The sequence below is a fragment of the Haliaeetus albicilla genome, chromosome 8 (genome assembly GCF_947461875.1).
Source record: "Haliaeetus albicilla chromosome 8, bHalAlb1.1, whole genome shotgun sequence".
Taxonomy (NCBI): domain Eukaryota; kingdom Metazoa; phylum Chordata; class Aves; order Accipitriformes; family Accipitridae; genus Haliaeetus; species Haliaeetus albicilla.
In genome coordinates, this window is record NC_091490.1 from 2669176 (window position 1) to 2686227 (window position 17052).

General features: G+C 42.4%; 1 protein-coding gene across 5 annotated transcripts in view; it reads right to left on the reverse strand.

The window, feature by feature from the left end:
- RAVER2 (ribonucleoprotein, PTB binding 2) overlaps positions 1 to 12647 on the reverse strand; it is a 50829-nt gene extending 38182 nt beyond the window's left edge. For 4 of the 5 annotated variants that reach the window (XM_069788509.1, XM_069788508.1, XM_069788510.1 and 1 more), the window contains exons 1-2: positions 12431 to 12647; positions 1399 to 1465 (exon numbers count right to left, since the gene is read on the reverse strand). In XM_069788509.1, coding sequence (XP_069644610.1) covers positions 1399 to 1465; positions 12431 to 12604 — 241 coding nt within the window. In that variant the 5' untranslated portion in view covers positions 12605 to 12647. The remainder of the gene's footprint in view (positions 1 to 1398; positions 1466 to 12430) is intronic. The other variant, XM_069788511.1, reaches the window with a different exon arrangement.
- Positions 12648 to 17052: the final 4405 nt, after the last annotated feature.

Sequence of the window (17052 nt, forward strand, 5' to 3'; positions counted from 1 at the left end):
TCCTTATTGGACAAGACAGAATAAATACACATAAACACCCAGAGACACAGTCAAAACCACTAGCAGAATGTTTGCTTTTGCACAGCAAAACTAGTAACACCAAAATTATCTGCAATATAAAGAACATGAGCAGGAAGAGCTTAGATGCTCAAGAACTTTGTTGATTGTATAGCAATGTGTTAAGATTCTGTGACATTAGGGCCTCCGAACACAGTTTTAAAGCCTTCATGAATCTGGAGATACAAGTAATTTAATCTATCCAAATGAGAAGCCAAGAAAAAATAAGCCACCTACAGTGTATTCCAGTCATGAAAAATTGCAGAGGTATGCAGTAAAACATACAAAAATTCACATGAATAGGCAAAGTTTTTTATATATATATATATATATCTATGTACACACAAAGACACACATATGTATACACTCTAAAAACAACACAAATACATGCACAGTAAAAAACTGGTTATATTTGAGAAGATCTAGATTAAATGAAAAAATTCATCCTCTTACTCTATCCAAGTATTTTCAAACATTTCCCTTCACACTGAAAACAGACATTCAGGCTATTGTTAGATAGCAGACTATAGCACCTCACACACAAGCTGGCCTTATTCCATATTCAGAAATCAAATTCGCAAGATAATGGGACAGTAAAGCACAAATTTTTGCTCCTTAGAGGCAGGTGTCAAGAAAACACCATTATCGTCACAAAATCCTGACAGAAATCTACCACAGCTACCGCATTAAGACTTTGTCCCGGAAACCAAGGTTGCCTCAGGAGATAGCCCAGGCTATGGGACCCATGGTGATTTGGAAGGAGAGGAACATGTAGAGAAATACTTGTCCATTTCTGTACCTCATGAGCACTAAAAATCTGTGAACCCCCTATTTAGAGAATTAATTTGTAAATGGGAGATTACACTTAAATAATTCAGGATTTAATTCAGGACAACGTTTCCTTCAAAGACTTAAGTATTCCTTTAATAAATTGCTTCTGGCTTATATTACCTGACACAAATGCATCTGGAGCTAGGTACATTTTCCTCTGATCATGTCATAGGCACATGTGGTTTGTCCTAAGAGAGGCCTCAGCCTAGTTTTTTCAAAGGAAATCAGAAAGTCAAGGTTAGCTTTATCCCAAAGAGACACTTGCTAAGGGAATACACCTGAGAGATACCATAGTGGACCAATCTACTTCTGGCTGACATCAGTAAAGTTTCCAACTCTCCACAGGCTTCAGTAGAAGGTGACAAACTATGCAGCCAAAAAAGGCACTGAGGGACAATCAAGCTATGTGACAGCAGAGAACCTGATGACATCATATATGGCAGATGATGTTCCTCACTAGTTTAATTACAGAATTGAAATGTATGACACTGGAAGGTTTTAAGTTCTTACCTGTTCTTTTATTTCTGTCCACATAACAATACTTGATTTCATAATCTTTAAATAAGTCATGGATTTCCTGAAAGAGAAAAGTACAAGTAACATCAGATAAATAATTCACCAGACCAAATAAGTGCATAATTCATCTTCATTTAGGGGGAAAAAACCCAAAACAACCAAACAAACAAAAGCCAAAAAACCCAACTTTCCCAATAAACAGAAAAATCTCACCATAGAAACACTATCAAATATTTGTTTTTAAAAGAGTTCATTATACTACTGCATCAATGTTTTTATCTCATATATAAAATTGGCTTACTGAATTTGATTAACTTACTTTTCATTACATAAAGTCACAAAAGCACAACAGCATGTCCTGTTGACTGTCTTTTGATAAAGATGAATAACATCACAGTTCATTAAACAGCAAAACCCCCACAATTTCTCCAAAGTACAGCTAGCATAGTTAGAATACCACAGACAAGAAATACCAGCAACATCACATCATGCAGTTTACTGAGGGCAGGCAACGCTACCATAAAATACAACAGTTGGTTTAGTTTCATATAACTGCTGAAGTTCACTTTAACAGATTTTCATTCTTTTAATAATGAATATTCTTTCAACTAGCAGACAATTGTGCCCAGAATACCCCCTGGAAAGTATCTTCTATCAATTACTGCACAGATGCTCAATGAAGAATCAATCCCAAGAGCATTATTTGCTCCCACTAATTAATAGATAGAGAACAGGGCTGTGGGAGGGGTGGGGTAGGAGCAAGTTAAGAGGTGTGTACCAGTGTTTGCTGTGGCTATTCCCCAACAAGAGCAAGGTGTATGCACATGCCCCACAAAACCCACAAACTATTACCAGTTCAGTGGCGAGAATGCAGACATGAACATTAACCATCCCCAAGAAGAAACCAGGAGTAGTAATGTGGATATAAGTATTCTTTTACGTGGATAAGTCCCATAAACAATAGCGAAAGACCATCTCAGCAAGCAAAATAATCAACCAGCTTCGTCTGAAAGTTTAATTGCAGATAATTTCCAGTAGCCCAGTCTACTTGCCAGTTTGCTAATTCAATCTATATAGCCTAGAGGTTAATTGGGTTCTCTGTGACTGGTATCAGGTGCATACCTTTTAGTCAAGCGAGCACCAATCTCTAGTTTCACTAGTTAACAGCTGTCAAATACTACATTAATAAAATATGGCAGCATTTCACGAGCTACCAGCCATTCTCTAATCAGATGCCATAAGGATGTGGTTTCAGAAAAGCAAAATACACCAGGCATAATTCAAAGATTCGGGTCAGGTAGGCAATTTGACTGTGGACATCTCTCTAATGAGAATTAGACAGTGGTTCATTCTCAGTCATGGGAGACTGAGAAGACACTCTCCGCACAGTTTTGTACAGCTCAGCTGTATTGTGGCACTGAAGACTCTAAAGAAGTTATTTCATATTTACCTTTTTTATTTCCTATATTATTTTACAAGAGTAACACTGAAAGTTTTATATGATGCTTAAGTAGCAGGAAATACTATTTCAAACAGCTCTGAACACTCTTTTGAAAGCTGTCTGTGAATCAGATGATTCCACATGATTTCCCAGTAACTGTTTGAAACTTTAATTGAGAAGGAAAACAGTCTGTATTGAACATACCTTTGTGGGATAATTATGAGGTCTCACGTAAAAAATGACGAGAGCACAAGGAAGATTTAAAATGAAAACCTAATTTAAGCAAAGTAGTTTTAGTAAAGATTTTAACACCAATTTCCACAGGTTGTTGCAAACACTGCCAGGTTTGTGCAATGGGCTCTTCCAGGAAGGTGCTTGCTCTTGTGCTCTCGTGGTCCCCAATGGCAGGGCTGAGACCTCTACCTATGGAATTGGGTTTGTGTAGTATTTCACTGAAAGCATTTTTCACATAAAGACCATTTGTGACAATTTACATAAACAAAACACACCACACCAGCTCTTAAGCAAATGTATACTCCTTTAAATTAAACAGATACCTAGGTATCTGTGTACATTAGACTAAGATTCTTCATAATATTTTCAGAATTACAAAGCCGGCTTTTGAACTCAGGCACTTCTCTAAACTTTACCTTCAACATCTTTGACCACTTAGGTCCGTTAGAAAAGAACAAACGCTACCATTTAAATGTTGTTAACAGTTTCTACTCCCAACAGCTCAGAGCAGAACTGTCAGGGAAAGCACCAAGAACCCTTTACTTGCTGTTCCTAACCAGGTTCAGCTGTGCACCAACAGCACTGAACATAGTTGGTCCCTTTGGTGCAAGCAGTTACCCACTATTTGGGCCAGGAAGGAGTGTTTACTCTGGGAGGAGAAACGGGTCATCCAAGTCAGGTGTATTCTCTGGCCCGAGCCTATTAATTTGCAAGGAATGTAAGCAGAGGGCTGTTTCCCTGAGCACAGCAGAAACAAACAGCCGCAGTTCGTTTCCCATTCCCAACCTCCCAGCAGCCTGCCGGCTCGTGCACCCCAGGAGCCCGGCCTCCGCACCCCCCAGCGCAGCTACGCCAGCCCTCTCCCCACATCAGGACCTACTGCCACCACCGTGCACACCCACGGAGAAGTCGTCAAGCCCCTACCCACGCTCTGCAGGAGGAAAACCGAATTTCACCCTCCCCGGGTTAGCCTCACCGTGGCACTGCCTTGTGCTGGGCAGCCACGCAAGAAAGGCAATGCAAGCACTCACCATTTATCATCACATAAGGTTTACCAAAGCAGTAGTAATAAATCCCGTGGTGGTACCACACGCGAGCACTGGCTGCCATCCCCAGTGCCACCACTTGGCCCATGCTCACAATATCCACATCCAAACCACCTGTTGGGCAAGCCAGGCCACTATTAGTATTTTTTCCACATAACTTTTATAAAACTGCCTCTCCCGAATGATTTTTTCCTCTTTTATAAATGAATGAATCTACTAGCTTAAAAAAAAGTGACTGACAATTACCACGATAATCATGATTTAACTGCGTCATATTAAATCTAAACAAAATGGCAACATCCACTAACATGCTGAAGGTCTAGCTGCCAGGAGTGTCAACGCACTGAACATCAGGCTAGATTATGGTATTTTGACAACAAAAACTGTAAGCAGTTATAAAGCTATCTGGCAGACATACAGCAGTCATGGATCCTGAGAAGTTTCCAACGCAAACGCTGTTTATAGTGGTGCCTATCTTGGCCCTTAATTATTGCACTCCTAGGGTCAACTCGTAGCTGGCTCCTGAACCAGATGTAAAACTCGGCACCAACTCTGGGGCACCGAGGTGTGTTTGTACCTGAGCAAAGTCCCTGCCAGGCAGCTCCTGGGGGATGTGTCCCTGGTCAAAGCAAGGATGATACGTACCGCAGAAACAGAGAGGAGAGAAAACGGAGGACAGACCTTGCTCAGAGTAACAGCAGTTGCATAAATGCACGGGTCATGCCAGCAGCTCTAACTGAACATCTTGGAACAGAAATGTAACCAATAATGCTTAGCTACTATACAGACCCTTAAACTTTCAAAGTTCTTAAAAGCAGACTTTGAAAGCTAGTTCATCTTATCAGCAGTAAAAATTAAAATCCTAACTAGAAAATAATCAGTTCATCATTTAAAATTAGCAGAAAAAAGCAACCCCAAATATATTAAAGGGAGTTTAAGAGAAAGCACTAGTAAATACAGGCTGAATATACTTTTTAAATGTATTATTTACTACTATAAGAAATGTGGTCTTGAAATACTTCAGTTCTTGGCCTGTCCTGTCTTGCCTTGGGTAGAAAAACTGGCAACATGAGTTTTTACCACATATTATCAATTTGAAATTTGCATCTCTCAAGTGGAAAGAATGCCTTCCCTAGAGAGGATCTGTCTTTATGCTTTATTACCTGCATTGTTTTAAACACAAACAAGAAAGGGAGTCATTAGGAGGCACATTTGTCTTATTTATCAAATTAGTAAAGTTCAATGTATTATTTCTAATAAAATCAGCTTTTCATACCCAGGATCTCATAGTGCAAGAAAAGAAATATGCAAGAAATACTCAGTCATCACCTGGAACAATATACCATGTATATAAAGCCTACAGCACCCTAAACCCACGTATTTTTCTCTCTCTAGATGTAATACTGAAATGTGTTATTCTGGCAACAAAAATATTTAACAATTATAATGGTGCCTGGCCAGATTTCTACAGTAAGCTTTAGTGGAGTTTCCAATATAAACACTGTACAAGCCTGGTCTATAACTTCACTCTTAGTAAGCAGCTGAAGGCCTAAACTTCACACGCATATTCTTGAAACGGACTCAATTATGTTTTAAGTAGTTGAACTAAATAACATGTTTGGCTAACCAAGAAGTTTTAAATCATCTCATAACTAAAAAAGACTTTGTTTTCATTTGTGCAGGCAGAGCAGGAAAGAGGAGGACTTCTCAGGAAAAAGCTTTACATTTACAAATGATATAATGGGATGTTCATTTAATTCAAATTTCAGATCACTGAATCTTTGAGTCCATGACATGATACATGGATTTCACTGCAGATGTTAAAAAAAAAAAAAGTCTGCTGTGGAAAAAAAAAAGGTAGTAAGCAAGAGAAGATCAACACAGTTTAAAATAATAATCTCTTACTGAGGGAAAATCCCAGAGACTCTGTTGGAGAGTAAGAAGTGGAGTATATAGCACCAACAAGAGGATTAGATAAAGCACAAGGACAGATGCAAAGTGCAATTTTAAACATCTCCTGCCTACTAATGACTACAGAGGTTGGAGGTCCTCAAATTTTCACCAAATGGTGAAATTGACTGCCTTGCTCCTAACAAGCAAAATTTCAGACAAAGATTGGGTTCACCATACCGTCTAGTATGTTCTCCTCTTTGACAAATTTTCAAATTTTTTTCAATGTTGCATTAAAGAAAGTTCTTAGATAAGCAATGGCTATAGGATCAAGTCTAAGACATGTAGCAGATGCCTACCTGCCCAGGCATCCAGCAACAGTGAACACGGAGGTGTGCCCTAAAGCTTTTGCCCAGCACAGTCCCTCTTCACTTCCATCAACAGTCACAAACTATGAAACCTGAAATAAAATCAAGCCTGTAACTTTAAGCCATAAATTGCCTTTGGGGCAAACCTTTTTGTTTGAGAACTGACTCTCACTTTTATAAGATCACACCCTCCAAAGATCTTTAGTAAAGTAATATAAAAAAAACATTAAGACAGAAGAACAACAGTTTCTCAATAAACTTATGATGGACATGGAATGAAAAACATATTTCTCTGATCTTCCAGAGACATGTTAGTGTATTGGTAAGAGGAACACTATGGGACCGGAAACGAATTTCATCATCCTGGGTATACTGGGTGGTATGCAAGCTAAATGAAAGATGAAAAAGACATGGAAGAGGTAACATGAGAGAGCAAGAGCACAAAGCAAAAGAAAAGCAATAAAGAAAATCAAAAAGCACGTACATCCTAAGGCATGAGAGCTACTCACTATCCAGCAAGTATGCCTTTCATGTTCAGTCAGTGTGACGGAGGACTGACTAAAACACAAAGGCCCCTTCTACTTAAACGCCTGGCATACAACAGATGGGGAGAGAGTACTTCCTCAAATCATCACAGTTCATTAAAGGCTTTCGATCAAAAAGGAACAAGGAAAAATTGCGGCTAATCCAGGGAGAAAGAAGAAAAAAACCCAACCAACCCCACCAGAAATAGCATCGTGGTAAGTAGCGATTTGTCTTTTGATCAGGAACAGACACCAGTGAAAAAAACTGGACGGGTACATCAGGTCCCAAAACACAAAATCAATCCCTATCCCAGGTGGACTGCACCAGTTTCTCATCAACACCTAAACGTTTCGTCTTTCTTTAGATTCTGTCACGCACAAAGAACTACTACAGGGTATTAAAATAATTAAATCAGCCCTACTTTACTTCATGTCCTACATTAAAGTAGAACAAACCCTCTGCATGATTTATTTTCTAGCCTCAGATGTTAAAGAACAGCAGAAATGTGAATGTAATATGGCGGCATTTAAAGATAATCAAGCACAGATCAAAAAATGGTTGAAAGCAAGTGCATCTTCCACAGCACTGGCTTCTTAGCTACAAGGAGGGGAATCAAAAAGTGAACAGCCCTCGCTGGTCAGCTAATCTTAGCAGTGAAGACTGGAGATTTTGCCACAAATCTCAGGAATGATTAGCAAGAAAGATACCCAAGGTCTATTCTTCCTAACAGCAACTCCATGGGATACAAACTGGTATGCCAGGGTACCAGACTGCTGATTATGTCACAGTTATGAGCCGCTGCTCCTATGGAAGTTAATCAGACATAAATAAGGAACCACTAACAGTGAAAAAACAATGACTTGGGGGAAATCAGAAACAATTCTTCTAATCCATTGGTGTAATTACAAAAACCAAAACAAACAGAAGCTGACTTGCCATACAATACTCTAGCAAAATAAAACTTCCCGTTCAGTAAGGTACAACTTCACTTACACTCTGGTCATCCTGAAGTTCTTGGCATCTCTTTACCAGTAAATGAGAGAATTTGTTATTGTTTCTTTCCCTCCCGCTGCCCAGAGCAGTCGTCCTGCCTCCCAGAGCACCCAGAGTAGTTTTATGATCGTTCCAAGGATCTTCAATTTGCAATGCATGCCTTTGAACACTGCACTTTCAACATTGTCTACAATTGTCTTCCTTGCTGTTGAAATGGATTAGTTGATTCATCTCTGATGGTTCAGGGACATGCACACACAACAAAGCAATCGCAAGAGACATCCAACAAAGAGATTGCTAATTCATTGCCAAGCACTGACCAGAATAAAATGAACAACTACAATCAAACTTACCTTTAAGTCTCTTTACAAAGATTCTTGATACAAACTTCAGTCTTACCACAACACTGCATCAGAGGATATTAATGCTAACAAGAACAGACCCACTATCTGACATTTTTCAAAAAGACCGACACCAATGGGACAATCTTGCCTGTCTTACTGTAGAACATCACACGACTGCCCTGCTAGGATTCCTTGGATCCTGCTTATGGCCCTTCACCCTAATGAAGCCATAAAATGATTACTCTGGCAAGAGCAGATGACACTTCCCCAGTCTTGCAAGAAGAATTGCAAGTTAGAGGAGTATGTTCTGCAAAGGCTGCAGGAGAGAGGATCACTGCTCTGGAAAGCGCGTCCTGTACGTGAAGGGTGCTATGCAGTGCAACATTCTCGATGCAAGCAGTAAAGCTCCACAGAAAAACAGGAAAGCCTGTTGTGACCTTCCGTGCACCCTGGTCCACAGTCAGTACTGAATTCTCTTTTTAAGACAGTAGTCATTGCTACGGTACTACCTCAAAATCTGAAGTACATTCAGAATAACACCTAGGGGTCCCATATTCTCAGTGCATGGTGTGTTACCAGATCACACCTCTCCAAAAGCTTCAGAGCAAGAAGATCAGATTGAGAGGAGGAGGAATGCCCCCCAAGTAGAACAAAATACTGAGCAGATTTTTAATACAGTTTCCATATAGCCACAGTGATGGAAAAACATCAGACTGAAGGAGAGAGGGAAAACACAACATTACTTAAGACAGGAGTTGATCTGGTAAGCTGTTTTACTAACAACACTGACCCAACTAACAGGAATCGGTCAGCAACAAGTGCATTTCTATCTAATTTTAAAGGTTCAGCAATCTAAAAAGTAACAAAAATATAGCTGTACAGATATCAACGGTGCTTCATCTCAAGATTTAGGGAAGTCACAGCAACGGTGTATGTCACACTACACGTCTGATATGGTACACAGTTCAGATACTGTGCTGGAGGAATCAGAAGAGGATAAATATGGGGAACTAACTGGCAACTCTAGAAGACTTCACCACAACAGGTCGGTACAAAATCGATTGACTTGCCAACTAAACAGTAAATGGAGACTTTGCCTTCAAGAACAGTGAAAGTGCTAATAAAAATGTTTACTGCATATCTGTCACAAAAATACCTTTCTCCATGGCTGTAGTGATAGAATTGCTTGAAGAAATACTAATCCTGCAAGTACATATTTGCAGGCTGAGCTATAAAGCCCAATGCCGAAAGAATCTTCTTGACATAATTTTGTCTTAATTTGCTCCCCCTTTGGATTTGTTTCATACTGACACTCAATGAAAAAAGCTCGTAAGGGAATGCTGACTTACTTGGTGTGACAGACTGCAGAGTGCTTTCTTCAGGCCATCCTTCCTCCTGAAAGCAGGCTCTGGATTTCCTTAAGAGCACAGATGTTGCCAAATGCATTTAGAGAGAAATCCCACTTGCCAAGATTCAAACGTGGGCAACATTCGCCCCTTAACAATAGCCACCAAGCACCTAAAGTGCTGAATGCTTCTGACACATAAAGATCCCTGTTTGGTTGGTTTCTAAGACTACCAACCCATGGTACAATGTTTTTGGTTCAGAAACTTCATAGCTAAGGTACGTTTCTTCTGTGGCCTTAAGAGTTGGGGTTTTTTTAAATTCAGTTTAACACAGGTGAAATGCCAAAGGTAATAGAAGATTACAAGTACACTAATAAATAAATAAAGCTAATATGTAGCTACAACTGGCAGAGGAAAATGCTTGTTACCTAACTTCACCTGAAAAAGTTGGGAGTTTTGTTCTCGTTTTGAAGATGATGAACCTTCTGACAAAACTGAACATCTCCATCACTCTATATCAGCAGAAGAGCCATTTCTCACTTGAAAACTATTTTGGTAAATCTTGGCCTCACTCTTCACATGATAACAATGAATGATATAGCAAACCCAACACCCCAATGATTAGAGATGAATAATGACATTTATGAAAACTTATTCGAGAAGACTTTGCTGCATTTTAACAATGTTAATCTCTTTCCTGATGGTGAATAAATTGGCCAGGTTAGCTATAGTTTATCTGATTTTACTTGGCTAACCAATCATTTCAAGAAGAAAACAGCAGACAAAACACCTCTGCACAGTGTTTACCAAGGGTGTTAATTTGAAATAAGAAATCTTAGGCTTCATGGTAATTTTTGGAAATGCATGACAGCCAAATGCACAGGTGTACTGAACATGCCTGACCACAAACATACTTCTCCTTTCCAAAACTGCTCCAGGCCAGAAACTTCCTCTCTACAGCACGATTATTCTGCCTTTATATGCCAACACCAATAGCTCAACAATGTTAAAAATCAAAATGACATCTTTTGAAACTGTATTTCAGGATCTGTACATGGTGGTACTGTTCTAGCCTAGTAACAGGAGAACATTAGAACCTTGCATATGGAGAAAAAGGCACCCAAGTGCTACTTTTAAGTCATCAAAACCAAATGGCAAACTTCCAAGATACTGCATGGCTGCCAAATTGGACCTTAACGCTAGCATTCTTTGTCTGAGCAAGAAACACCAAACTTGATGGCTTCCATACAGGCGAGATGGGCTTCTAACTAGTCCACATGTGAATTCACGAAGTACCTGCTGTGTGCAACAGGAGCAAGTAACACAACTGTTCCAAGTGTCAGACAAAGTGATCCTGCTCTGGCTATCCACAGCAAGCATCTTGCGATACGCCAGTAAGCCCTCTCTGTCAACACAGTCACGCGAGATGGCTTCTTGAAGAGACGATAAAGATTAGCAGGGTTTTCCAAGCTGTGAGTTTGCTATTGATTAGGTCATTAGGTTGCTATAAATAGAGGTGAGGCTGTGTGTGTAAAACATCATGCAGGATCATAGCAAAACTGTCACATCTAAAACTCTAACTACCTACAATCACACTACAGCACGGCCAAACAGACCGAAAGGCACCGTATATGTGAGAACAAAACATGAAGTGCAGTGGCAAGCAAGCTCGGTACTCTGGATCAAATTACACCGACTGCTGAAAAGATTCTCTCCAAGATGAATGGTCCCTTTCTACTGGAGTTACGGAGAAAATGATAGTCTACACATGCTGCACTCACCCACAGGTAGTAAAATTGCCTGTGCTTTAGAAAAAGAGGGGAAGAGACACAAGGTGTGGTTTAGAACAAGAGTTGTAATTACATTCTTCTATACTTGTGCATCAAGTTGAATATTTGGAGCTAGTAAAGATCTGGTAAGTGACTGTGCAATTAAATCACCTCAAAATCTGACTCACATGCATCAGGTTTAAGAGTTCACCCATTTTCTCCTCCGAAGCACTGTAGTTTGAGCGGAATTTTCCTAAACCACCAACAGATTGCGGAAAACCACTTCCACTGACCACGCGCAGCTCACCTCAGGAGGAAAAAAAAAAAAAAAAAAAGAAAACCAAACCCAAAACCAGACTCGAAGCTTCTCAGCTTTACTTTTACACAGAAACTGGATGTGTCGCAGGACCGTGAAGCCGCCCTACCTGTCCGACGGAGGTGCCACCTCAGGGGTACGGCTAACGGGCCACGCACGGGCCGTCGCTTCCCTTCAGCAGCGGTCACACAAGTGCCACCATGACCCCGCTCATCACCTTTGCCGACTTGCAGCCGAAAAAAAAAAGCGCTGCCCCTCACAGCCAGCCCCTCACAGCCAGCCCCCGGCTTTGGCCCGGGACGGGGGCTGCTCCCTCACGCCCGACCCCGGCTCCCCACAGGTAAGGGCGGGCGCCAGCCCGAAGCTGCGGCGGAGCCGTGCCCTGCCAGCTCCCCGGCGTCGCCCCCCGCGGAGGAGGGCGGCAGTTCCCGCCGCTGGGGCGAGGGAGGGGAGGACGAACCGGAGCCGCTCTCCGCAGCCACGGCGGCTACCGGCGGTAACAAAGCCAGCTGCCAAAGAAGGCGTCGGGAGGAGAAGCCCCAGCGGACCGGCGGCGGGGAGGGAAGGCAAGCCGCCGCCGCCGCCCCCCCGAACTCCCCCGGGAGACGACGGCAAACGCGGGCCGCCGGGCAGCCCAGCAACCCTCCCTCACAGCCGGCCCTGAGGAGCGGCTCTCCCGGGCACGGCCGGCCTGAGGCGCCGGCGGGGAGCCCGCCACGCCGCCGAGCCGCCTGAGGGGAGGCGACGGCCGTACCTGGCTGCTGCTCTCGGCCGGCAGGTTCCTCAGCAGGATCTTACGCCTGTTGCTCAACTCCCGCCGGGTGCTCGCCAGGCGCCTCGCCACCTCCTCGGGGCCCAGCGGCGGCGGTCGAACCCCCCGCGGCGGTTCCGCGGGCAGCTCCGCGCCGCGTTCGGTTGCTGCCGCCATCTTGCAGAGCGAACGGGGCGGGGGGGGGGGGGGGGAAGCCGCCGCCGCCGCCGCCGCGGTGGGCGGGCGGGCGGGCAGCGGGGGAGCCGCAGGGCACGGAACGGAACGGAACGGCACGGCACGGCCCGCCGGCGGGGCGCGGGGAGCCGAGCCGAACCACGCCAGGCCCCGCCGCGCTCCCCGCCCCCGGCCCGCCCCGCTGACTGGCCTCGCCCGCCGCCCTCTCTCCTCACGGGGCGGGGGAGGCTAAAAGCTGCGGAGCCCCGCGGAGCTTCGTGAAGGGGCGAGCGGGCTCGGCCTCCCCGTCGGCGTGCCCCGATCCCGCACAAAGGGGGTGAAAGGGGCACAAATCCCCCCCCCGCGAGGAGAGAAGGACGGCGGGGGCTAAAGGGGGGGGGAAGCGGAGAAAAGTCGAGCGGAGCTCGGTAGTGCCCATAACGGCCTCAGGCTGCGAACCTCTTGGGGGTGTGTGGGGATAAAGGGGGCTCAGAGGGTGAGTTCCATCCCCACAGTAACGTATCTCGAGTCAGATTTTAGGGGAGGTCGTTTGGGGCTCCGTTAGGAGGGCGGTCACCCCAAGAGCTGCTGTGAGGGCAGCGCCTCAAGGAGGCCAAGGCCTGGACACTGGCCCTCGCTTTCGCCGAGGCACGTCGTGCCTCATCGCACTCAGAAGGTGTCGTTTCCCCAAAGTCCCGCTCTTGATACCGTCCTTAGGTACAAGTCCACCCGGAGAGACCGCGAGGCAGCACGACAACAAAATAAAGCCCATCTCCAGTGAACCCAAATGCTCCATCGGAGGTTAGCAGGCGCGACGGCCCAAGATCATCTCGTTCTAATTATGTTCTTCATCAGAAACGTTCCACACAAATTACAAAGCGCCCAAATGGGTAAACCAACGCCTGGGTGCTGCGCTTGCGGCAAAAGTCACCCTCTTCTGGCAAAGCACCGTGTAATGGTGGATGGGCAGGCGCAGGGCTTGTGACTGCCACGTGAAGAAAAGGAACGCAACATCCCGATAGAAGGAAAGTATTTCTGGGAGTCACTATAAAAGAAATTTTCCCTTCTACGAAGCCTCCGTCCATAAAAATGTTTCACTCTGTTAGCACTGACTTTAAAAAAAAATGAAATAGGTTGTTCTCTTGGAAAATTCATTTGTCCTTAGCATAGTTACTTGCAATGTCATTTACAACACAGTAAATTTAGCTCTGAACGTTGTCATCATTGCTATAAATGAATGAAGAATAATTTCAATATTTGTATCCATTTTTAGTTACGAGGCTGACCACAAAGAACAGGCAAAAGAAAATCCAAACCTGAAAAACAGTGGTCTTCTTAAAAAGGAAATTGGAAACTCTCTTTGAGTCGCATTGGGTATATGTGACTAAGTTTTTATCAAGAAAATCTAATTCTGGATGATAATTCTTGACTAGGTTTAAAGTGCCATTTTAGAGAGAGGATTACCAGTTACAGAAACCGCCCCCGTGCCCTGCCTAAATAACGATAGTGTTTTTAGAAATTGCTTTAGTCCAAACCAAAGCTAGCAAGTTAAGACTACAAAGAATCTTGGACCTTCATTACTAAAATTAATTTTAAAACTACTGAGCAAACAATAATCAGAGTACTTTTTGTTCTTTTTGGTGTATTATAAAAAAATTTGTAGGGGCTGACAAGCTTCCTTTCAAGCCCTGTTCAAGGGCTTCCTTTTCCCTACTTTTTTTTAAGCAGATAATGTTCCTCCTCCTTCTGTATTTGCATTCTGTTTAATGACTTTTTGGAAATCAGAGGTGTGAAGGACATTTGTAAATGGTTCATCTATTTGTCACGGGAGAATTTGAGAACTGCCAAATTCAGCCTGTCAGGACAGGCTGTCAGAACAGTATTAGCTTAGTCTTCATACTTAAACCAAGAAGCAGGAAAAACTATTATAACAAATTATTAGTGTAAGATCTGATCTAAAGAAAATTTCATATTCTTAGAGAAACAAGATTTTCATAGGCCACCATTCTTTGAGGAATGTAAGTGAAAATAAGTACATACCTGCTATGTTTTCAAGTTTCAGATGAAGATTTGCATTTTAAAACTATGAAATACCTTTTCCAGCACAAGCTGTGAGGTATAGGCTTCTTAAGTCCTAAGGATTTACAAAGTAATAATTGTACTACCTATAAAATTATCCTTGGAAAAGATAAAAAAAAATTATGAGTGAAAAGTCTGCTAGTGACTATTTACAAACTGATTTTCAGGTCAAGCTGTGAAATTGAAGTAAGGATACTAAATACTGTCTCCTCAAAACCTATCCAAAGCATATAATAGATTATGTGATGTAAATTATTCTGGGACCATGAAAAAGATTGCTCTGTTAGGAACAGTGAAACATGTAACTATCTCCTCAGAAATAATTACCAGATTAAGCTATTACAGTAGAACTACAGATCTGCTCAAACACTATACAGTTTGGTGAAGCTAATGAAGTAGTGAAAGCAAAGTGATTAATTATACCATTAATTTTTCCACTTTGAAGGTGGACAGTCTGGCTCACCTGTATGCTACTGATAATTAATCCTACCTATAGCAATTACCTTCTCAAAAGCTGCCTGCCTTTTTTTTTTTTTCGATAGGCTGCAGGTGTATCTGAATGGAAGTCATTAAAAGTTAAAGTGCATTGCTGAAAGAAATAGTTCAGAAATGAATAGTTTGATATTAATGGCAAAACCAAAACTACTGCAGTATTAATTGTAAATAGTTCCAGAGAAATGTAAGCATTTTTCTTGCTTAGGGATACATATTTAAAAGATTTTATTTTGTAGGTAAACGTATTCATCTTTTTCTCCCCCCCCCGCCCCGTGCTCACATTCCATTCTGTATACAGATAGTTGATATTGCACAGATAGATGAAGGAATTGCCTGCACTAAAAGGCAACTATGAAGTGCTGCAGGAAGAGAGCAGGAAAGATCCAAGCTATTGCCATTGTCCGTGGAGGCGGTCCGTCAAAATGAACAAGGAGGTAGGCTGTGTATCACCTCCTATGACAACCAAAATCAGCCAAAGGGGCGTCAGCACCAAGAACCAATCTGACCTGAGGAAATACTCCCTCTTGAACCCAAATGTCATCCCTGTTTTGAGCTACAGTACACCCTCAAGCAGGTACCTGGAGAATTATAATTTTAAATAAAAGAACAACCAAAATTAGGCACTGATAAAGTAAAACATTGGAGTCCCTTGGAGCCCCCACAGAGCATCAGTGGGCACATTAATACAGTATAGAGGTTGTGCGAGCCAACAATCCATCCTCCTTGGAACTTCCACAAACATATCGGTGCATTAGATATGCAGGTCTCTCATTTGACAAGTTAATCTCCTGCCTTCAGGAATTCTCCCATTTTACCATACAGTTTCTGCCAGAAGTACCAAAACCCTGGGCTGGTAGCTCAGGTTACTACAGCCAGCGCTCCTTCAGGTCAGCCATTACTGCTCTCAGCTGTGTTCTCTGTAACTGCTAACTACTTTGTAACAGTGAGAATAAATTGTGTAAGCTCAAGCAGTCCTTGCTAACCCATGCTGTGAGAAGTGATGCAGGTTAGGGAACCCACTTGCAAGCCTCTGTGCTTCTCTGCAGGAGTGGGAAACGTCTTCAGGAAGATGCTGAGATAGTGCAACTCAGGATGAACTGCAAGCGGTAACAGTCTCCACTCAGCTGTACCCAGGAAAGGAAGAAGACAGCGAGCCAACACATGTATGTGTTTTCCTTAAATAATTTCATCTTGTTGATTACAGACCATCCTTCATGTATACTGTTACTTTATGTTGCTTTCAAAACAAAGCCCTACACATTTAGCTTTGCACTCTAAACAGTCCAGTTTTCTAATGCACTTGAAACATTATGTTTCAAAATTGCTGCAAAAGCAAAAAGCACTATTTAAAAAATACCAGAAAAGTATAGTGATCTGCAAATGTAACTTTGGTTGCACTGCTGACTTGATGCTATTATACAGATAAGACACTTTGCGGTAATTTAATTTAGTTCACTAAATTCCTTTTTAATTAAGAGTAATGTATCCATCCACAGCAGTTGCTGTAGCTCTTCTGAGAGCTGAAGATTAATTCACCCATGCTTCTGCAGCTTTGAAGTATCACAAGCCATATATAGTTTTTTTATTTTTATGGGATGAGAGTGTTAAAACAGAATTGTGTCACAAACAGTCTTTCTGAATTAAAGATGCTCTCAGGCATAATTGTCCATATTCAAAAGTACAAACCAGTTCAGATCTGTGCAGATAAAATAAAAGCCAAGATTTAGAACATCTGCTGCATCTCAAAGACCCATCTGATGTTCCCAGGTATACAAGAGTGTATCTGTGAGCTCTTTAGATAAGTGATTTCTTATATGAAAGAGAAATCTAAACAATTTTCTAAAACCTGAAACCATGCAATTGGTATGTTTCCTGCA